Below are 24506 nucleotides of genomic sequence, written 5' to 3' on the forward strand. Positions count from 1 at the left end.
CCGAATATTTTTCGTTAAAGACTAATGAAATTTGGCTCTGGCTGAGTGATTATCGTTATGGACATCTGTTTTGAAATGTCACTAGACCTATATTGGTATGATTGGATTTCTTCTCACAATACAAATATAAAGCAAAATCTATTTATCACAGATTTATGAAGTAGCTTCAGAAGCTGTCACATAAATTTTCTTTATTGCTATGTATTTTATATTTCATATGTAATAATTTGCCTTCTCCAGAACAAATTCATTCTACTCTCACGTTTCACACAAATGAGGAGACATCCCTTGCATTATCATTTCAATGTGATGAAGAAATTTTATTTAATTACCTGAAATGCTCATTTTTATGAGGGGAAAAAGATCAGACCCAGCCCATTTTTCCAGGCTTACACTTCTCCAGGTTTTTAACATCATTTCACAAGTAGAGGACAGGAAGTCCTCCCAGCAAAGTGTTCAAAGCAATATAATCAAAATACGATAAAGACAGATGGAATATTAAGGGAATTGGTTGGATTCGAAAGCATTTTATTATTTTCTGTTGTCCCGACTACTGTACAGAAGAAATACACAATAAAGCAGCACCCAGTGTTTGAATTGCAGTTCTGTTACTCATAGCCCAAAGCATTCCAACCAGTGGTTGAAAAATGCTCTTTGATTTCCCTCTGTGATACAGACATCTCATAGGAAACAGATGCCTGTCACAAAACATTTTTGTCACTGTGACAACACCACCTTCCCGTGCTCCCTTGTTCATTGCTGACTGTGCTCTTGTTTCCCTTCAAGGTCTGGCGCACCTGATGATGGGCGACCAAGGTATGGGCTCTGTTCCTTTTCCACTCTGCTTTCATTGTTTCTTCTTGTTCTGTAGCTGCTTTGAATCCATCACTGCAAATGATGGGCAAATGCTTGAAAGCTGTCTTTGGCTGCAAATAAACACATGGTTTTAGTCACATCTTATTTCTTTTTTTTGTTTTTTGTTTGCTCCGTAAGCTTTTGTCCTTCCTGCCTCCTCAACTCCCCCTCTCACAATATAACTGAAAAGAGGTGAGAGAAATAAGAAGGTGATTAAGAAAACTTCATGTATTTATCAAAAAATACAGTTACGGGTGATTCTATAAAAGATAAATGAAGCACAAGAGTACTCTGCAGATAGCTTCTGAAAGAAGATACTTAGCTTGTCACATTGTACACATTGAAGAGTCCATTTACATTAATGCATGGCTGATTGGAAATGTGCAGAAAGCACCTGCTCCTGGCTTCTGGAATGCTGAGAGTACAATTTTGCAACCTAACAAAATCAGTGATTTTTTTTCCTCCTAACCCGTTGTCCATGTTACTTCTGTGTCACTCTTTCTTATCTAAGCATGGGTTATTTCTGTGTTTCTCTGCATGTACATGATTGGAAAAAAATAAACTAAATACCTAATATGACCTGATTGCATCTCCATTTGTCTCCAGACACTTACCTTACACTTTGTTTCTTCATGTTCAGATACTATTGCATTTACATATACTCATGACTCTTACTGTTGTTTCTCTCCTTTATTCTCTTTTTGTCTGGAAATGCTTTCTTCATGGAACCATTTCACCAAACCCATAGGTAAAAGTAAAGGTATTACATGATTTTCTTTATTTTTTAATGCCATCAGTATACTTTAATGTATGTATAAGTAATGCAAATAAATGTAAATCTTTTTGCACTGATAACATGAGGTAGGTATATTTTTAAAGTAAATATTTCATGGATATCAAGGTAAGGAGAAATATGCTGAAGTACAGGCTCACCTTTTTTAAGGTTTGTCTCCTGGTTTTGTGAGAGATGTGAAGCTTTGGCAGTGATAAAGGAGGCTACAGTTATAGAAAACATTCAGGATGAAATAACAGCCACGTTTTGAGGTATGCATTTTTCTGTTCTCAAAGAATTGTAGTCTAAACCACCAGGCACAGAAAAAAGCACGATGTTGTTCAACAAAGACTCTCTGGAGATAATCTGTCTAGGGCCAGTCCACAGCGTGATGTAAGTTTTAAATCTGAATAGCACTGACTTCAGCAAGTCTCTGCTATCAGCTGATTACATGTGCCCTGAGATTTTCCTTGTATATTAATCACTTTGATTATATCTGAGACAAGAATTGGACAAAGGAACGAGGAAGAATGAGTGGCAAAGGGAACTGTGGGGGTTTTTTCAAAATTTTTTACTTTTTTGTTTCTTTATGTAAAGAATACCAGCCATGTTTACTTTCTTTCTCCTGGAGGGAACACGTGCAGTAGGGTAAAGACTTTTCCTCTATAAATAAACACCAGGTTTTCTACGAGGATACTTGTTCACAGACATCATGTAAATCACGTAAATACATTTTTATGATAAGAAGCTGGTCATTAAAAGCCATTAAATCTGTGTTACATATGATGAATAATACAGTTCTGTTAAGCATTTGTCAGGGTGTGCCTACTCCTGGTCTAAATCAGAAAGACAATCTGCATGGTTGTACTTTGCTAACTAGTTAAATTAGAAACAACCTTCTGGGTTCCTTGGTGTCTTCACTGATTTTAGTGTTTCCACGCCTAGAAAGTTCATGTGATGCAAAGACTGTAATTACAAACCTATAGTGTTTCATTCCTCTTCATATCAAACTCTCTGGAGAAACTGTGTACCTGGTTATAGGTGGGATACTATCTAAAGGGTTATGTGTGTTCTGGAGCTGTAAATCTTCTTGCTTAAGAAAAGTTTTAAGCAAGTAGAATGAAAACCGGTCTACTGATTTCTTTGCTTTATAGCGTTGTTTTGTTTCTTGGATGGCTGATCCTTGTTGTGTTTTTCTTAACAGTACCTTGTATGAATGATTTCCTTGTTACTTATTATTACTACCATATTTCTTAATGTAGATTTCTTGGTGGAGTTACCTTAAATAGGCATTTTATAGTAACTGAACCTTGATTATAGATAATTTCTATTAATATTAGGGAATTCTTTTTCTAGATTATTCTGTACACAGAATACCTGATGTAGTGTGTACAATACTGAAGGTTTTTTCATATAAAAGGGTGAAGACATAAGTATTATGAATATATATTATGGTTAGTTGTTGATCTGGAAAGCAGATTTTAGCAAAACAAAAACTTTGCAAGTATTGTGTGATAGTTAGACATTTATACTTCCATTTTAAAAGGTTTAACAATTATATTCACAGAAAAATGACCTTGGATATATTAGCTACATTAATGTTTAATGATGTGCCATGTGACATAATTTAAACACCAGTGTTCTAATCATTTGACTACATTTTTCTTTTCATGTTTTAATTTTTTATTAGATTTATCCAGTTTATATGGGAATAGTGATTACTTTACTATGTTTTGATAATCACAATATTTCTTCTGCAAATAGAACAGTGTATATTTGGTCAAATGGATAGAAAGGGTTTATATATATACAAACTCCAGTTGCTGGTAAGAGAAAATATCCCTCAATATTGAACCATATCCTCAACCAGGGGAAAATGGCCTCATTTTATTGACTGCCCTGAAACTACACTAATATCTGCTATTGAAACATGTGACCTTGAAACAGTCGTGATAACACACATGCGTAACACATGACAATATAACAAAGTAGGAGGGTGATGGAAAGGAACAAAGGGACAAAGAGGAGCTCAGCATTGAATTTATTTGCACCTATTTCAATCTTTCGTTATAAGTTCAATTCCTTTAGAGGTAGGTAAGGTCAGTAACAAAAGTGATTGCAAAATTCTGAGTGATTATATAATGAAATAATGTTATTTTGGAAATATAAACCATAAAAAACTTTTAAGAAGCTTTACTATGTAATTTGCCCTGAAGAGTATAAATGGCTGAAGTGCCACCATCTTCTTTAATTGTGTAGATACTCTCTGGGATACTGGAAAAGGAAAAAATACCTATGTACCTTCAGAATTAATTAGCACAGGATGTTGACAGGGCAGGGACCTGGTGGTGACAGAGGAAGGAGGGGTGTGGCAGCCTTTCCGAGTGGGCAAGCAATACAAAATCCAGTACGATCTTACTGGACATACCTGCTATTTGTCATTTAGTTGTAAATATAAATTGGGATACTCTGGATAATTTCCCCACAAAGATTCTATTGAAGCTTTATCAATATTAACAAAGCTGTCACCGTCCCTTAGAGAAAGGCAGAAGCAAAGCTCAGAAGATGTCATGGTGCTGAGACAGCTGTCAGTACTCAAGGTCATATAACTCAACCTATTTACAAAACCAGCTGACATAAAGGAGGATATAACATAAAGCTGAGAGCCTATATAGAAGTTTGTCTCATGACTTTAGAGATACACAAAACTTATTTCCTGATCCATTACTCCTTGTAGATGTTAAGCCTAATTCTAGGAAGAGCTGCAAGCTTTTAGTTATTCTGGCATTCATTTATTTTCTGATAAGCATCATATATGTTCAGAAATACTTAGGAATTCCTTTTTTTCCCCCTGGAAATCACCTACATGTATACAACTTTAGTAGTACAGTTGTCGCAGCTGTGGTGGTGAAAAGACATAGGCAAAGCAAGGTTTCTAAATGGCGTTCATGTTTTTATTAGACCACTTGAATATGCTACTCAGAGCAATTGTTTGAATTCGAAGCAAACCTCATAACAGACACGGAAAAGGATTTGTTTGCCCAAAACAAATTTGTGCCTAAACAAATTTGTGCCCAAACAAAATTGTGCTCAAACAAATTTTGTCTGCTTTCTCCAACTATGGTAGGTGGTCTAATAAAACTACAATTTCTACCTATAGGCCTTACCTCGTCAAAAGTTAGTGCCTCTCAGATTTCCCATGCAGAATTATTTTGTGATGAATAGTAGTACAACTAAGATTACATGGCAACTAATGTAAACCACTCCATTTTTTTATTTTTTCTAAAAAATTCCTCTCCTCCTTTTAGTTTTCTTTTGATGAGCAATAAAAGGGATTTATAATTTAGTTACTATAAGTGACACGTATTACTTCCTTTTTATGTTGCACTTCTCTTAAGCCTATACATATTTTTACCTATAGTCTATTTCTATGTAAATAACCTACTTTTGACTATATATATATATTACTTATTCTGTACCTAAAGACTATGTTCATACTCCTGTTCTATTACCTTAGATATTATATACAGCTTTAAATCATACGTGTGTCACTCGGGTCCACAACAAACAAATAATATCTAGCTGAGCAATAAGTGTTTCTACCAAAAGACTGATTGTACAACTGCAATTTATTGTATTAGATTACAGGCTTTTGATATGCTGGTGTTTGGTATACTGTGTATAAATGCTGAAGAAAGACTTCAGAACGTCAGTTTATATATGTGTCAACTTCCTTGCCAAAAGAGGTCAAGGTTTGTATTGCACAAGCTATTGTACAATATCTGTTAAACGAAAGCGACACCACTGGGTATTTGTAAGAGCAGAATTTTGCTAATTATCAATCACAGTAAAAAGAGGGCACTGAAAAATAAAGGTAATTTAAATAACTCTTTCAACAATCATGAGCATTAAAACGGTATATTATAGCTAAGTAATTATGTAGTGCTTGTGTCATGCAAGACAAATATCACCTTGTGCTAGTAACCTCCCCTAACATCAAATTATGAGGAATTCAGTCATTAACCTCAATGTGACCAGAAGTTCATCTTATTGTGATTACTTTCATTTTTGCTCTGTTTTCAAAGAACTAAAATAGTTTTGGCTTCTTACATTCTCTGAACCTCCCGGGATTATTGAAAAACCTATCCTCATCTGCTTTTGTGTGTGCTGCTTCAAAGGGGGTCTGAAAGCCACACATCTTCCAGCCTTCGTTGGCCTGAGCCACCAGTAGTCCAGAAGCTGTCTAAATGCTTTGGTACAGCACAGAGCTCTAGCACAGCTTACTATTTTTGGCTCGGTGCCCTGTTGACACGGACTCAGTTACATGCTATGCCTTCTCAACTGCAGCTGGCTTTTGCCTGGCAAGCGCAAAACACGGACAGAGGGCTTTCTTGACTCGCTGTACTTGTTCATGTAGTTATATATCCTAGGTGATGGCAGCTCATTTGAAAGACTCACTGCTAGAACGGAACTGAGTTGATTTAGGAGTTTTATACAGAATGAGGTGGCTAAGCTCAGGTAACTGAAATTATTTCTAAGTGACATTACAGCAGAAGAATGGATAACCTACGTTTCCCAGCTCAATCTCATAGTTGCTTCTACTGATAAAAAAGAACAAATCAATAATGTTTAAAAATTGATCCTCCATTTAACAGGGCCCAAACATTCTGTCAGTCTTGTCTAATTTATAAAATGATCAACACAACAGTTTTAAAAATATTCTATATAAAATTTACCTGTTTGGTTTTTTTTTAAATGAGAATTACCTTTTTAAAGAAATTAAGGAACTTTAAACATAAAGCTCTTCAAAGTGCTCCAAAGAGCAGTAACTACACATTATGTCTGTTCTATAGTGACTTTTTTTTCTAAAGACCCTCATAAATATATTTAAATAGTGGCTGGTGTTCACAAAAAATATAGCAATTAGGTTCTTCTGTGTAACCCATGCACCTATGCCTACACATTTGTGTTCCAATAAGCATTTATCTTTATATTTTTATGGTTAATCTGTTCAGATTTTTGTTCAATATCATAATGAACTATACATTAAATGTTTTAATCCAAAGGGTGATGTCTTTATGTATTTAAAAGTTGTGGTGCGTTGAAACAAATAATTTACTTGCCCTTCAGTGAGTGACACCTAGCAAGCCTAGCACATGGCATTTGGAGCTGCAGATTCATCTTTATGCTGAAATGTGATCGATTAATGTTCCCTAAGGAGAAAAATACAGCAGAATATGACTGTTGAAGAAGTTTTCTGTCTAAAGTACATGGCTCAGAAGAAATCCATCAACATCAGGACCAGAAATGCAAATTCTGTCTTGAGACACATGTACACACAATTATATCTGAGATAGCTGATTCCTAATCAGCAGCATGAAGAGAAATTGTAAGGACTTGCCATAAATATCAGGAAAATTATATGAAGAAAGGGGAACACATTTATTTAAAAAATGTTATTTTTCTGACATGTCACCACATGATAATGTCCAATCCATGCCATGTGTTCCAGCACCTTTCCACCACCAAAATAAAACATTTACCATATTCTGAATCATTCTGATGTCACTCAGAATTATCATGTATCATATATACATATGTATATATGTCATAGGTCTCCTGTGGATTCAGAGGAAAGAAAAGAAATGTGGAACTACAAGGAATTTTATGTTAAAAAAAAAAAAAAAGTTATATTTGCAAAAGTGTAGATTTCTGCTGGGTCCAGAAAGCATTGTAGTATAAGATAGTACATATTTAAGATTTTGCCTGACACTAGGCTCCATTTCTGAGCATAGATTTCTCCAGAAGATGGGTATGCTGACAGAGAGCCTTTCAAAATAATATTAAAGCTCTTTCAAGATGAAGGGTATATATTTTAGGCCAAAAAGTAGGTGGGGATTTATTGAGAATGGGAAACAGTAAGGTTGTCACTCTAAAGAGGTTAAAAAAAAAAAAAAAAATCCTGAGCAGGTAAGCAATGAAGAAATCGGAAAACCAGGCATTTCTTCCTTAAAGCAAACATTTATTTTTCTGTATATGTAAATATATGTAGCAAATGAGAATTAAAAGCTGCAGCGACCTGTATCTTTTTCACAGAATTAAATTCCACAAGCGTTTCATACAAATTTCATAGGCATTTCCAACGAAACAGAGATTTCAGAGAGGTGTATTCCTTGGATAGCTTGTAGAATATCCTGGAACCTTCTCCTTTACACCTTCGTTTAATATCTGATGACATTACTGAGCCAAATACGTTATTAGAGTGACACTAAGGATTACAGCTTCACTCTAGGGTTGCACTACAGCTAAGATTTTCCTAGGATAAAATTCAGTCCTTGAAATCTACAAAGGCAGCTAAACAAATCAGCCCAACAAATTCTGATTTCTGTTCAGTGAAAACCACAACTAATTGGAGGTTATTGTACATCTCACTTATAGCAGAAGTCTCAACTGACTTTAACATTAATCTAATCAGAATCATGCTCAGTGGAGTTTCTTTGAGTGGAAAGAAATCAAAGCCCTAGAGAAGAGTATTTTCAAAAATCTCTAAGATTTGTTTACATGCAGGCTTACTAGATTCAGGAGTAAACTTTATCACAATTTCTAAAGAAACTAAATTTAATGAAAGTGAAGAACTCTTAAGAAACCCACCCTAAAATTGTACTGATATAACTGAAAATGTGGACTATGCTCTCTAAATGGACATCATCATGATACCTTTTCACCAAGACTAACCTCCCTCGAAAGTGTTGAAAAGACATTTAAGTAGTCTGGTCAGAATTGATTGTTCTTGTGGAAGTAAGAACACTGCATATAAAATTTTTAACCTACTCTTTACGGTAATTTTCTATGGCTGTAATAATATGCCAAGCTACTTAGAAATAAAAAAAAAATTGAATTATCCAGACTCCTTTAAAATCTTTTAATTAAACAACATAATTTGCACTGATACTAGTAATATGTGTCTTTCCTGATATTCAAAGCCTTCTATAACTCTGTCATTCTTAATTGCTTGAAGGTAGCTTTCTATCTTCACTTCAGGGACTACCCAGAGCAATTAAGTGTCAGTGAAACTGTGCAATGAACTAGGAAGTTCAGGAGCACAAAGGAGAAAACTTCCATAGGAACTGAACCTGGATGATGGACCATGGACTTTGCTATGAAATTCCACCTTCACCATTCTTTTAATGGTTTTCACACATACTCACCCGGTCCCCAAATATCTTTTTCTAGGCTTGAGAAGAAAGCGACTGAACCTCTTTAGTGAATTAATTTAGTCTAGTGAAAGAATTAATTTTTTCCCCACTTAAGACATCTATATTTTGGTTTTGTTTTTTTCCGTTGGCACCCACTTACACTAATTCTCTGATCAGCACACCATTTAATTTAAAGCTTGTTTTTGTAACTTGCTAATGTGATTTAGAGATTCTGGTACATCTTGTTGCCTGCTTAAAGTAGACATTTGTTCCTTAAAGAAGGGAAACATCTGGACTGAATTGGTGGCACCTTCTCTAAAGCTGTATAGAGGCAACCTCAGATAACAAGAGGCTACCAGAGAAACTGATAGGCCACACCTGGCACTGTTGGCCTCACAGCATTGACCTGAGTAGCCTCTTTTATATTGGGTGTGGGAGGAAATAAAAACAGCTGAGTCTAATCCCTTTCATCTGCCTTTGCATATTCTTCAGACAGAGAAGAGGCTGCCCAGAAAGCAAAATTCAGCAGTAAGTGAGTATAAGTCTGTAAATTTTTCACTGGAGTTACCCTTAGTTAATAGGTCTGTCCTGCATTTCATATCATGAGCCATTGTTATCCCATTTTCAGAAGGAGTATCCACCCAAAGGAAAGGAGGCTAAGTATCTTCCTGTGACTGTTAATACTCTGCTTCTGAAGCCTAACTGTTAGCTGAAAACCCTAAGAGATTGACTCCTAGTGCCAGCTACGTTGGTAATTATGTGACCCCACTCCCACCCAACAGTCACATTTCCGTCTAGGATTAAAAACTAGAAATAATTTACCTGATCTCCCACTTCATTGAACCTGAATATCTTTATTAGGAAGAACTTGGGTTATATCAGTAAGGTGACAGATGAGTTCTTTCCATCTCAGAAAAAGGGCATTACAGACATTTTGCTAATAATATGAGCTGATCCTTTGATTTTCTCAGTTAATGGTTCTGCTTAACAACTTGGTCTTAGAAGGTACTACGCTTAGTATTTGCACAAGTCCATAAGAAATCTTAAAAAAAATCACCAAGCTCTATTACAGGCAAATCACTTGAAAACTATGTTTGCATGCATATGAGATACTTAATGTTGTCATTTTACTTTTGAACCTGTGCAAAACAAAGCATAAACTAGTTTTAGAGCCAAATACCTCTTTGACAATGCTGTTTTCACTATGAATGATGTGTCATTTAAATGGATATTTGATATTATTTGTGTTAACTGCAACTACTGACTAGTTGTTACATAGTTTTTAATTTTAGAAGAGTTATTTGGGTGTAATTACATTGAACTGTAACACTGGCGTATGTTTACATCGTCACAAAGATGATGTGAGAGTTCAAAAAATCCTGATTCTATTTTAATTTAATCTTCATATACCTGAACACCCCCAGATCACTGTGGTGCAAGTAGTGAACTGGTGCTCTCATTTCACGTGAATACTTGTGCAAACTATAAATTTTGCAGGTATACCTCAAGATGCTTTCATCATTCTGAACCTTCAAACACATGTAAATACAGCTGTGTCTATGTCAGTCATGAACACATCCTTAGGTGACTTTTCAGCCCTATAGTTCTCTGCAATAAATCATTCAAATAAGGATACTGTCCATGACTGTAACTGTATTATGAGGTTTGGAAGAAAATTTAGACTTCAGAAAATAATCATATAAAAGTATCTGAGAGCAAGATTAGAGCAACAAAGGTAAACTTGGAAATTGGTAATTTTATATGATTCTTGTACAACTTATTTATCTGTATAGGATTAGTATGCCATACATATCCATACCTCCTGTATTAGACAGAGGAAAAGATCTATTGCAGATCTATATTAGGAATATTACATAAAGCCACCTGAGTCCCACTGTTAGTCTACTGCTATGTACCTCCTCAGAGCAAAGAAGGGAGCTGTTCAGGCTACTGCGAAGAGGATATATTGCTGTATTCCTATTGAAAATATTGAGAAGCACTGAATACATAGAGTAAAACACAGTAATTCATTCACAATTCTAAAGGAGAAATTCCTCAACAATTTTACACCGCATATACACATTTAACACACATACATGTAGCTGTATTCAGGACATAGGAACATATACAGGTAAATAAAAATGCCCTGAGACCATTCAGTTCTGCTATAATTCATGAGTTTACTTCTCAAAAATGCCACTATCTCAAGTTTTCTATAATGACAAAAATGTAATAAAAATGACTGCTGTGTCTGCATCCATAAATCACTATTATGTGTCATTTATTCTCTCTTCCAGGAAAACACATGTATTTGATATTTATTCATTGTTCTAAAATAGATGAGAGACTTATGCCTTGCGTTGTCCCTGAAATGGATAGTCTTGTTAAAGAAACAGGTTTCTGAAAGTTCTGCATTTATTGAGCTGTTATAAAAGTAATACAAAAGTGTAATTAATATTTTCCTTTTCAGAACACCTAGATCATCTGTATATCATCCCTATAGCTTTTAATAAGTACATATAACTCTCAGAAATGTACATATATCTAGGTCATGCTAATTACCCACCTTGGGAGGCAAGAATGTGCCTATACTTCTCTACCTAGTTGGCATACTCTTGAGACCCAAGTCAGAAGAGCAGGCTTCAGAACGTCTAAAAATACATTTCCTAGGTTCTTAGCTGTTAAACTACTTAGAGGAGGTCTCTCATGTACTAGCTGACAGCCTGTAATTTGTATTATGCAGGAAATAAGACTACATAATAAAAAAACAACCCTTCTGGCCTTGAAGCCTATGAATCACACGTAATAGAGAAATTACTGTGGTAACATGCAAGAAAATTGTCAGACTATAAAAACGGGCACCTCGGGTTTATTTTACTGGGGATAATTTTATCGTATTTCTTGTGCAGATGGAATTATGTACCAATGAGTCTCCCAAAACACAAACTCAAGCCCTAACACTCTTTATGGACTAACTGGAAAAACCATGCAAAGCATTCCCTTAAGTCAGAATGTAACATGAAAACTGAAACATCTTCATGGAAAAGCCTCAAACATGTATGGAAGTAGGAATCCAAAGGAGATAATCTTTCTCAAAGTTCAACATTTTGCTGTGATCATTTATGTTGAATACTTTAAATTGAGTACTACAGTTAAACAATCTCATTTTCAGGAATGTTGTGCTATTCAATATTTTTGTTTTATACAGACTCTCGTAACACATTTACAACAGGGTATGGGGGTCTTCTGGTTATACAGTAAGAAATTAGGTTACCATGTTATACAGCGATTGCTACACCAGATGAACCTGGGCAAAACATTTTTGTGAATTAATTGTGCAGCAAAACTGGAGCTGTTCATTTTTGCTCTTTGATACAGGGAAAAATGCTTATACAAAGCTGACAAATTCAATGAGGAACAGAAATTGTGATCTAATCCAGAAAATTTTATAAACCAGAGGCTAAAGCAGTCCCATAAGAGTGCTCTGAATTAGGCAGAAGAAAGATTCAAACTCCTAAGACCCAGAGTTTTAATTTAAAGACTTAACCCAATGTTCTAATATTTAGTTTCTCTTTGAACCTCACCATTCAAATATATATTCACTGTGAGTTAAGTAGTCGTCTTTAGTTGCAATATGCTCACACAAAAGGAGAGGATGGAATCATAGGCTGCTTCAGTGAAGGACTTATTATTCTACATCAGAATTATCTTTATTCATGAAGACTTCAAATACTTTCTTAATCTTCAGCTTTACTGTAGCCAGGAAAAGATCCTGTTACTTGCTAAAATTCAAGACGACAAATGTGAGTTTGTAGTTTCTCCATGAACATATGAAAAAAGGGGGGGGGGGGGGGGGGAGGGGGAGGTATTTAATTCCATGAAGTTAGAATATTTCTAGTTCAAAACAATTCCAAACTTTTCCCTGATAATACATGTTGACTATCAGAGAGAAGGAGGAAAGCCATTTGTTGAGGTGTATCTTCTATGCATCATTACTGGTGTTCAGTTTCCCATCTTGTAGACAAACAGACATTGGGTTATTAACATCCTGTTACTGATTGATAATTTATTAATACCATGTGTGAAATACATATACTAACAACTGCGTATGTGCCACTGGGGAGAATACAATAGCATATTCACTTGGATGGGGAAAAAAAGTCTCTGCTACATTTCTTTTTATTATTATTTTATGTGCTAATTATTCAGTATATAATATGGAAGCATCTCTGTGTGTAGTAAGCAGGAGGCCTCTCTTTCACCACATCTATCCTAATTTTCCAGTCTGCCTCTGCGTCCTTAATGAAGCTGGAACTTACACACCCATCAGTACATTTGCCCTGTGGGGAAAACCCACAAGGAAGTGGGAAACTGGACATTCAGTCTGCTCGCTTAAGGAAAAGCTGAGTGCTATTCTTCCACACCTTTGAACTGTGTTCAAACTGTACCAATGCCACACAGAGGAACAGGTTTGAAATACATGCCCGTAGTTCCTCCTGTGCTGCTCTACGGTAGGAGTGGGGACTTCAGAAGCTCTGCAAGCAGCTTCCTGCTTGGGCTCAGTGTCATCCCTCGGAACTGGCAGTGTCCGATATTTTCAGATAATTAATTTAGTAGAAGTGTTTTGAGAATAGGGCATATTGAAATGTCACTACAAGGACTCTATCATATTTTTGAAGGCTGATATAGAGTAATTGACAGGAAAACAAACGGGGGGGTGGGGGGGACGGACACATAACACGACAAACCACCAAACAAAAAAAACCCCAAACCCTCCAGTGGTTATAATTAGGTCATTTTGTATAATTTATATTGGATTATAATATTCACCTGCACATAAATGAGTCCATGGGAAGAAAAAAACACACAATCTGTTTTCCTTTATATTTGTAATATATTATATATTTATATTTATTTTATCTTGTGTTGCCTCTATTTTCTAAGAGTCTCTGTTTAGCAGGAGAACTGTTGAAGCCCTGATGCATTCATGGTTGCAAAATGTCTGTCATTATGCTGAAGGACAGAGGAAAACCTAATTGGCAGTTAAAGCATGAACTTTCTATACCTTAAATGACGGTTCTCAATGACTATTTTGCCCTTAGTGCATCTGCTGACAGTTTCAGCAGATGTTTGAGTATCGGTGAAGTGTGGCCATGACTGTTGACATGCCCAGGCATGTTATTCGTGCTGAAAGAACAGCTTTCCAGTACTCCAGAATTGCTAGATCTTTGATTCAAAAGCTAGATTAATGTATTTTTAAGAGCTCTGCATGGACCCCCTCTGATTGCTTCAATGTTTGAGCTTATTATAGGGTTTTTGTCTGTAAGTAGCCACTAAGAATAAAACCAAGCAGACAGTAGTGCCAATCAGGATGGTTTGGGAAGAGAAATTTATCAGTAGTAACACAGAGCAAGAAAGGAAGAAGAGAAAACTTTGAATGTTGTTGCTAGGTAAATTTCCTAATTTAGTTACCTAAATTATCATTACTTTTTTCTGGGTTTCAGTTTTATTTAGAAGCTATTCAAGTTGTGTTTGGGCTGTTTTTCCTTCTGCCTTGTTTTCTGTGGTTTGTTTTTTCTGTTTGTTTGTTTGGGTTTTTTTTTTAACTGAAATGGGTAATGAACAGGGTTTCTGTGGTCTAAGAACAAAGCCACTGCCTGTGTGGAGACAGATGAAATATTAATTGGGTTACAGGTGCACTTAATTATCGTGCACTGAAGGTGTTCAGTTTTCCTATGATCAAGGCAGTAGTGTGAATATGGACTGAGAAAAAGGTTTTTTCTTGTGCTAAGTAGAAACCTCAGAGAATATGAAAAGGGTGAGTAAAGCTGACTGGAGCTTCACTAAAACTTTATGCATCTCTTGTCCCTCCTGTTTCCTGAAGGACAGTGTTTTTCCTTATAGTGTGAATGTTTATCTTTCTTTTGTGAAGTGCTTTCTAATTAAATAACTGTAGCACCTGTGAGATGCTTGCAGCATGGGAAGACAGCAACTTTTGGCACACGGTAGTAAGAGCAGCCTGTTCTGGGTTACCATGTTCAAAACTTTCCCCTGAAAAGCTAAGGCATTAAGTAGAAAACTACATATGCAAACTTCACTTGCCTGACATTTAGATCTGTTTCTACACGGATTTGAAAACTACCTGTGTCTGTGAAGTTTCAATGAAGCTAGGAAGGCTCTGAAGAGCTATAGAAATATAGGCATAAAAGATTTTATTATTCCATTCTTTTCTCCTACTGTCTGTGTCTCCCTGCTGCTAGGAGAAAGGTAAGGTAACTGCTCCAAAAGCTTTAAAACACCATAGCTATTTCCTGCAAAGTATTTTCTCCTAGGACCAACTGTTCTAATATTCTGTAGGCCCAGACAAACCTTTAATAAAACCAATCACCTGACCACTTTGTTATTTATATTGCAAGGGTCAGGAAGGGGATGAGAAGTTTAGAAGAACGGGAAGTGGAAAGAGCCATTGGTGTGGGAGTAGACCGCAATTTAGAAGTGCAAAACCCAGCCCTGGCAATCCTCCGGCATCACAAGGTCATTGCTTGGCTTGAGAGCGTAGAGAAAACTGCCTGAGAGACCTGGAAGACGTGCCTAATGCAAGCTATCTAGTTATTCATTTAATCTTTAAAAAGAAGAATGCTGCTTATGCATTTCTGTCACTTTTGATGTATGATCAGAGTTCAACAATGCTATATTTTTGTCAAAGACATTTCAACTCCGACACTTTCATATCTTCAATTTTCATAATTGATTTAATTACAAAATTACTTATATTAAGTTCATTACAACATTTTTTTCAGAGAAAAAGGCTTCCTTCAACCATCCTCCTCCCCTCATTACTGTGTTTTAACTCATATCTCTGAAAGTAATATTAAATATTTAGGCTATAGGCTGTATTTGATCATCATCTGTACATCAGTGAAGAAGCTTGTCAAATACAGTGAATTAAATAGAGCTGTGTGTACTTTAGTATATGTGCTTTCAGACCAGTTGAGAAGAAGGATGTTGTGAAGTAGATCTATATCAAGAGAGGAAGGCTAATGAAGACAAAAACCCAAGACCTCTAGGTCTTAAGCAGAGGTCCATGATATTTGCCTAACCAGATTAGATCCATGGGCAAAACTAAGTAGCAGAGTGCTCTCACATAATCCAAGAGTTGATAGCGATGGCAAAAGTCGTAAGAAATAAGCATAAGACATGAGAAAGGAGAAAGAATTTACTATGGTTGCCTCTAAAATAAGCAAGCTGAAACAGTCAAAACCAGTTTTACCTCATCCCTTTACATCACTGACTTGTAAACAGAGCTTCTGTCCGTTCCCACCAAAATTTTCGTAAGGTTTTGTGTGGCTTAGGCTTAAATAGAGAAAAATATTTGAAATAATATCTGACTCTCTAAAAGATAAACACTTAGGGATAGCTTTTTAAAAGTATGAAGGTACCTAACTCTTACATGTGGTATTTGGTATCTGAGTACTTCTAGATGCCTATTCCAAACCCACATTATTATAAGCTTAAAAGACCTTGCAGCACAAATGCTTCAAATCTAGTATCAAATATAATGGTAGAAGAAAATAGAATGAAGAAGAGAAGGGAATAGGTAGATTATGTGTTATTCCATAAAATAATGTGTTTGAATATAATGCCCAAACAGTTCTATTCCCCCTAAAGAAAGATGTTGAATTTTTTATATCTAAACATGGAAAAAGCAAAAAAAAAACCACCCTCACAATTCTTTAAGTCTAAAAATTTTATGAGGAAATGGCATACGTACATTACATACACACAAACATTACCTACATGCATTAAAATGTCAAATAATCTGAAATAGAAGTAGCACTGTTTCAGAACTACTTCTTTTTATATAAATCCAGGAGCAATATCTATATAAAGTGACTCTGGAGCACAATGCAGCATGCTGAATGCATTTAAAATTTATCAGCAAGCTCCCTTTAGTTATCAAGCTGGAGAACATTTATCCTATTCATTATTGACATCTCCCAGAATTCTTTCTATGGTTTTGTGCAAATAGCTTGTCAGCCTTTTGGCAAATAGGGGTGATTTTCAGTAACATTCTTCAGATTCTTCAAATTGAATTATACATCCAGAGGCAGTCAATCTTTTTTACCATTAATTTTACAGAAAAAAAAAAATATTTCGTAGTGAAGGCTAGCTCTACAAACGGGACCTAAGCATTGCAATGCTAACAGAGATCTAACCAAAGTGCTAGAGAGATCCTGCCCCCCAGAATTCACAACCCTTGGCTTAGCACGTGGGGTTGTTGTACAATACATGCAAAAATATTAAGTGCCTTTGGGTATTGAGGGAATTTTAGTACTGGAAACTCCTGTAACTGTGAAGTGGATGAGCAAAGGTTGTGAGGTCTAAACGGTGGTTATCACAATCTACGTTGTGAATTTGCAAACGTCTAAATTTTGGCGTTGAACATGACAATGCTAAGAAGGCAAACCCATGGCCATAGCCCTCTGTGTGTTTTGGCAACTTCTAGCTTTTATTTGTTCTCTTCAAATTCAAATCTGTTAAAACATTTTATTTCAAAGTAGCTTTAAAAAATATGTGTCTGTAATTTTAATGACAGTTATAGACTGTTAGCCTGATTTTAGTAACTCCTTAAAATGTGAGATATATTACCATTTGATTAGTATATAAATACTGGACAAGGTCTTTATTAGGCCTTTGGCCTCTCTTTTCTTGCCTATTGAGAGTTTGGAAAGAAGGCCTAAGCAGATGAAGATTACAGCAATATGCGAAATCTTTACATCCCAAAGCTGGGAATAGCACTGGGCTGTAGCATGGAGCCTTACTTAAGCACAGAGAGTAGAGTTACTACCATGCAACAGGTTGATCCAGCACAGCCAGCAGAATCACCAGAGGGATCGTATAATCTCGCATACACAAATCTTTTATTGCTACTGACTGAGACACACTCAGAAAAGATTTAAGGTTTTGATCAGCCTGGAATATGTGGGGCGTAAAATTACTTCCCTTCCAGTACTCAGAAGTTCAGGACTCATCTGCTGTTATAAAAATCAATAGAAGTGTGAAAATTGAAGTGTGCTGAATGAGGTACTATGCAATGCATTTAGTTTGGCATATCATATTGTAAAGAAAGTCTGAGGTTCTCTTTTAGCTATCAAAGGTAGCTTTCTGCAAATGGAAAAAGGGGAGTGTCTAGGATTACAGATCAACTTGCAATGATTTAATACTTTCCTTAAGAAAACACTTACTAGTATAAAAGGTTGGATTGGGGGAAAATGCCTTACAAATCCATTGAGGGTTTGCATATGGATTATATTATCAAATGTCAGCTAATAACTACTTTTTTTGTATGACAAACCCACCTCCTATTATCAAACTGTTTATGTCATCACCTGGTTTTCAGTTGTCTAAGAATAAGAAAGAATACACATATAGCTGTGGGCTGATGGTCAATAAGTGATCATTTTTTCACAGATTTTTGTATATCAAAATAAGGACAGAGATGACAAAGACAGTATTGTTTTAATGATTTTACTTCTTTTGAATCTTCTGTTGAAGTTCTACTAGTCTGTGTTTTCTTTGGGGTGAAGGAACGAAATAACTGATGCCTTATGTCTGTCTTATTGCTTAGCTGCAGGAAATCCTCCCACTTTCTTGAGCAGGATTTCAACCTGGAAGCATGATGCAGAATAGAATTTGGCAGGTTTTATATTAAGTGCTTTATTAAAACTGGAGCCAAATTTTCCTGTAGCTACTGCCTCTCTCTTCAGTTGCTAAAAGTGGCGAGCGAGTCTAAGACGAGGAAGGCGGGGTAGAAGTGTGGGCATAGATATGTCAGGCAGTAAGTCTATTGTGATGAAGTGATGAAAGAGGCTATCAAGGATAAACCACTAATTCCAAAAGCACCTTTCTACTACACAGAAGTCCTCAATAGACAGAAGTTGCTAAAAAGCACTGTTGCTACCTCCGTGGTGAATTCAAGTTTTGGCAGAGCTGTTGCTGGGGCACAGATATACAAAAACAGTATCTTTACAGTGAGAAAATTTTTCATAGTTCGTCTCTTGGGAATAACAACTAATTGCTCTAAATTTGTAAGGGAGGAGACAGGGGAGGACTGTGGTTTTATTTATTGTAAAGGTATCGGATATAACTGTATAAAAGCCAGTCTTCTGCCATGAAACCAGGTATTATGTCAGCTAGTAATTTGCTTATGTGGTAAATGGTGAGTGCTGCTCTTATCATTGAATTGCTCATAGAAAAATGGAAAAAAGCCCCCCCCCCCGCCCCGCCCCAGTCTCCTTCATTCAGCCTAGAGATACTATTGGCAGGCTGACATGGTAGAAATTAATTTTGTGTTCAGTGATAGTAATGAAAAGGGTCATCAATATAGCTAATACTACTATTGATTTAATATTGCCTTTTTTTTTTTTCTTTTTTGCTTGCAGTATTGCTTTGCCATGACCTTTCTCTCTTGTACAGTGCATTCTCTCTTTTCCACTTTTAAGAAATGAAAATATACATCCCTCAATCTGTGCCTTGAAATAGTCAATAGCTGCTGAAGGAATGTTTTTAACTTCAGGCTTTGATGTAAGACTTTAAGACTTTGGGCTATGGCAGCTATGTCATTAAAATATACTTTAAGCTGTGGGATAATCTAGAAAAGTTTGGGGGTTTAAAATGTTTATAACGAATTGATGTATTAACATCTATGTGATGAAGCAGTAGTTTGAATAGTATAAAACTCAGTCACTAATTTTGTGTTTATATAAATTCCTTTTTGAGGCTTTATATTGAATGAATTGATTTAAAATCAGATTACTCAGATACGTCAAAACTTTAAATATATTGACGTTTTTTCTCTGAGCTTTATGGAGTAGCCTTAATTCTACTTTCAATCAATAATCTGGCTGTGATCTTGTTCGTTAGTTAAACTCTGTAAGGGCAGTATCCTAGCCTCACTGAAGTCCATGGCAAAACTCTTATTGATTAAAATGAAGTTGGCAGTTCAGCCTTATTATTTTTCAAGATTTAAGGACATACATCTTATAGAACTTTTAAAGAATAATTATAAACTTTCTCTTTATTTTTTCATATGTGAAATATATAGGAAAAAAATTGCCGTTTAACAGTCATAGTATTTGCAAAAGCATGCACAAACTACCCTAGTCACAAAAATAGACTAGGTCAAAAATTTATGGTAGGGAATAAATTAGATGATATTGTGGAGTTATCAAGTTCAGCAAGTACTATAAATCATTCCTTAATCAAAGATACTAAGCAGTTAATGTTAATTACTGTATTCAAATTAGAACGCAGATGAAGATATAATACTATATTATTTAAAATACCGTTTATAATACGGGCAATGCTGAGATGAAATTGCTTTCAGAGCTAGGAATATGTTGTTGTTACGACAAAATTGCTCAGAATCAGCTGACAATTGATTCTGGCTATTCATCACGCTTTTCCTGAAAAAAGTTGTCAATCAAGTGTGGCTCTGTTGTATGATGCAAGGAAAAGCATAGATGTGCTAAGCAGGTTTTCAACGTCATTCCAGTTTTGGTTGCTGTAAACTATAAAGCTTTAGCTATCGCTCTTCATCTGAATAACTTTTATCTATGTTTTTAAAGAGATATGGTTTTTAAAAGAAGAAATATGTCTGAGTAGTTTGATATTAAGGTATAGGAATAACAAAATGTGGTTTAGGTCTTGCAACCCAAAGCCAAGTTTCTATGTTTGACACTTACATCCTCCCCATTCAGATTTGCTCTGGGGTGGGAGCAGCAACTCTTTGACTAACACGTGTGGGTCTTGGCTATCCAATTCACAGCTGCTTCAACATGAAATCTTAGCAGTGGCGTTATGCATGTCAGGTCAGCAGTAATAAGGCTTTCAAGGTATTATCTTTGAAAGGCTGGAAGGCTGCAGATGTCATTTACAGACTTATTATATTGTTCTTCTTTACATTGTGTTGAAGATTTTTTTTCATTGCTCATAATCACTTTGAATAATGAGACCTTAGCCACACTTTTGTAAAACTCTACGTTCGTGTCAGCAATTGGAGGGCAAGAAGAGGGCAAAAGAGCCAACAGGTATATTTCATATTTTCATAAATTCTGCTAGGAGCTAGGATCTAATTCATAGAATTTAGGGCCAGTCATGACAAATTATGTGACTTTGAATGTCCCATTACTGCATCAAGGGATTAATGGGAAACAGTGCTTCTTGAGGGAGGCCCTTCTTTGTGGCAGTGTAATGTGAAGTGGTGCCAGAGAGCCTATTTGCCAACTTTATGCAATGCAAAGCTTTCTTTCCTGTTGGGGTAAGCTCCAGAAAGCTGGCTAAACTGTCTTAATAGTCCCTTTTCTGTCATTGGAATCCTGTGAAAGGGTGTAGCAGAGCTGGAAAAGTGCTGTCTTGTGCTTATGACACATGACATAGCATTTGTCTCCTTTTTTTTTTTTTTTTTTCTCCCTAATGAAGTCACTTGCAATTCAAAAAGTGCTTAGACAAGAAGATGGTTCCTCAGATAATTCTGACTTTCCTTTCTGTCCTTATTAAGACTATATTCTGTATTTATTTAAAAAAGTACATCTGTGCCTCCCGTAGTCTAATTATTCTCAGAACCTCAGTTCTATTTGAACAGGTTATTTCTGAAGAATGTAAATTGAATTGCTGACATACAAAGACATTTACTTAAGAGACATGCCTGTTAGTCACACTAACCTACAAATCAAACCTTTGAAACCAAGCTGCATCAGAATGTATATTTCTATTACTGAGTCCATGCCTGAGTCTGTAAACTTATACACTAATATGGAGGAAAAAGAAAATGTTCTTTTTATGGTGCAATTCCATGAGAAGATGATTACTTGCGGGTTTTCTTTGCATTCAGTAAGTCAGTATTGTGCATATTCTGATATCCTAAAGGTCATTTAAAATATCTTTCTCTAGATTTATACAAGTTGTATGAAAAAAAGAAAAAAAAAGCATTAGGAAAAATAAGACGTCAACACAGGATTTGAAAGTTTACGATTCATTACAGTTTGCATACTTCTATTTAATTCCCTTGGAGATTTTGTTATGTGTGTTTTTTCAAAATAAGAAAAGACATTTGAGGAAAAAGAAAGAAAAAGACCAGCCTCTGTGCAAAAAATCTATTATAATTCTTTTTTTTCCCTCTTCTCCCTGTGTGTGGTTCACAGATACGGAAAACAGGTATTGATCCAAGCAAGAGATGAATAGGCAGAGCCACTCACAATTAGACATTCTGTAGAAAATAACTTGAATCAAATTAACCTGGAGGACCTGATGCAGTTTTGCCTGGTAACCTTGCTCTCAAGCATGTTTTAAGTTTAATAAATCATATTTATGTGGTAAAAAAGGGTGTCTTGAGAATTGTTAAAGATATACTTTCTAGGTTGCACTGTAATCCCCTTTGTGATCGCTTATTAGTATAGTTTTTATGCTTTGAGATTATAGGGTTTTATTTCAAAAGACCATGGTCATACTGCTTTTATTAGTTTTACTTCTAAAGGTCATGTCACAGTTGTCAAAAATAAGCATAGATCTTAGAAATAATATTTTAAAAGTATATTTAAAACAGAGTGTCAGCAAAGCTGATATTGTTACTCTCCCTTTGGTAATTTAAGGTTGGGGAGCTTTACTGATTAAACCCTTCATTTTAATTTTAAACATTTGCATTTAAAAGGTAACTTCTTTGACTGGTAATAAATGAGGCATTGGTTATATTTAATAACTCCTATGCATTGTGGTGTCACAGCAGACCCAAAAGATAGTGCATGCTGTCACATTTAGGATGATAGATTTTAGAAAAGTGTGTTGCATAAAGATGAACCCTTTTGTGCTACCTCGCAAGGTTGCCATGGTGACGGAGCACTGCTTCATGGGAATTTCAGTTTTCTGGTAATGTTAGATACTGAACCCAAAGCTGCTTCTTTAGATTGTTCTTAAATCTCACTTTTAATGTGATAGCATTTTGTAGAGACTTATGATTCATCTTTTGTATCTTTATTTTCTCAGAAATATCTCCTATAATGCTGTCATAGCTAAAGTACTAAACATGTTAACTTACCAAATGCTGAACACAGACAGTCTAAAGATTTTGTTAGTTTATGTTCCATGCCATTGCTCAATTTTAGAAATATTTAGGATATGTTTTGCAATTCTATACTTTCTCTGAAATATAAAAAGAAAGATCTCAGGTATTTATAGCCTATGGAAATATTTTTATCATGGGAAAACATTACAGACAATATGCTGTAGACAGATAAATCCTGACAATTTTTTTAAAAAACCTGTTTTGCTGGCAAAATGAATTTAAATCTTAGATGTATGGAATATAGTTACAAAATTGTTTTTAGGTCTGCAAATAAAACCACAATTGTTTGTGGCGTTATCATGCATTTCTCTGTAATATGTGATGTATTTTTATTATCCTGTATAAGTAAGAAATCATATGGGAACTTCAGTTGACTCTGACATTTATAAGCCAGTGATTTTCTTTATCTTTACAAATAAAAATGACTGACATGGAAATCCTTACTCCCTGCCTTAAGCACATATTTCTGAATGTTTGGCTGTGGATTGTTCACTGTGCTGAATCAGCCAGAACTATAATATTCTCGAGATACAGCCAACTCCTTGACATATGGCAGAAAATATATACATGAACGTAAGTCATACCATTTGGTACCCGGTTGGAGCTCCCTAGCTATGCTAATGAAATTCATGCAACAGGAATATTTTTCTGGAGGAAGGATCTCTTGCTGTTTTCAAATGAAAACAGATAAAATAAAATGCTTTCCTGAGGAAAGCGTTGGAAATTGTTCTGTGCATTCTTTTGCCCCATTCATATTGAATGTTCCCCCAGAGTGCTGCAATATCTGTTCAGAGCATCTACGAGAGAGACTGGGAAACATTTCACAAATGACTGAGCCAACTGAGCGCGGGTGCTGGAAGATGTGAGAGCCTCTTCCTGCATGCCTCTGCGTGGGGGAAGATGGCACCGTGCTCAGTGTGCCAATTAAACAGGCTTTTCCTTTTGCTCTTGCCTCCCATTTGAAGTAATCTTGGAACAAAGAGGGATTGAAAAGGCCAGAAAAGGGATGTCTTAGGAATGGAATGAAACAAGGGAAGACTTTTTCTTCTGCCTTACTTGCAAAACTTGAGACAAATGCAGTGGAGAAAAATCCCATCCTTTTAAAGTTAATGTTTAAATCCATCTACAACCTGTCCTGCTGCTGTATGTAAACTTGCGTGCTGTCCTCATTTTGCTAAAATTTGCACTGATAACATTTACATGGACCCTTTGTGCTTGCTGTCTTTCTCCCTAAAATTAAGTAGTTTTTCAGATGTTTGCATCATGTTGCTTATGCGAAGACCTAAACGCTGTTCAGCCCGCAGCACGCTCAATATCCTCTTTTTTTTCCTTCTAATCTTCTGATTATTGAGTAGAGGTTGTAAATGGAGAGTAAGAACTTTTAAAAATGTTTCCTCACTTAAGTGTGGGAGTTCTTGTTTTGTTTTGTTACTTTTGTTGATAGCTACTAGAGGTCAGAAAGTGCTGTGACCTCACCACAGTTTCAACTAATTTTCCTGTTCCCCAAATAGTAGGAGTTGTTCTTAATAATTTTCTAAGAAGCAAATTAAAACTAAAATTTCAG

The 24506-nt window shown here is 35.7% G+C and overlaps 1 protein-coding gene across 18 annotated transcripts in view; it reads left to right on the plus strand.

Annotated features, from left to right (window-relative positions):
- Positions 1–24506, plus strand: part of NRXN1 (neurexin 1) — a 728426-nt gene that overhangs the window by 82464 nt on the left and 621456 nt on the right. For 11 of the 18 annotated variants that reach the window (XM_075708526.1, XM_075708515.1, XM_075708516.1 and 8 more), the window contains exons 3-4: positions 787–816; positions 1604–1615. The exons of 4 other annotated variants lie outside the window; for them this stretch is intronic. In XM_075708526.1, the coding sequence (XP_075564641.1) occupies positions 787–816; positions 1604–1615 (42 nt within the window). The remainder of the gene's footprint in view (positions 1–786; positions 817–1603; positions 1616–24506) is intronic. 3 more of the 18 variants (XM_075708520.1, XM_075708525.1, XM_075708531.1) reach the window with 1 other exon arrangement.

Source organism: Pelecanus crispus, chromosome 3 (genome assembly GCF_030463565.1).
Source record: "Pelecanus crispus isolate bPelCri1 chromosome 3, bPelCri1.pri, whole genome shotgun sequence".
NCBI classification, from domain to species: domain Eukaryota; kingdom Metazoa; phylum Chordata; class Aves; order Pelecaniformes; family Pelecanidae; genus Pelecanus; species Pelecanus crispus.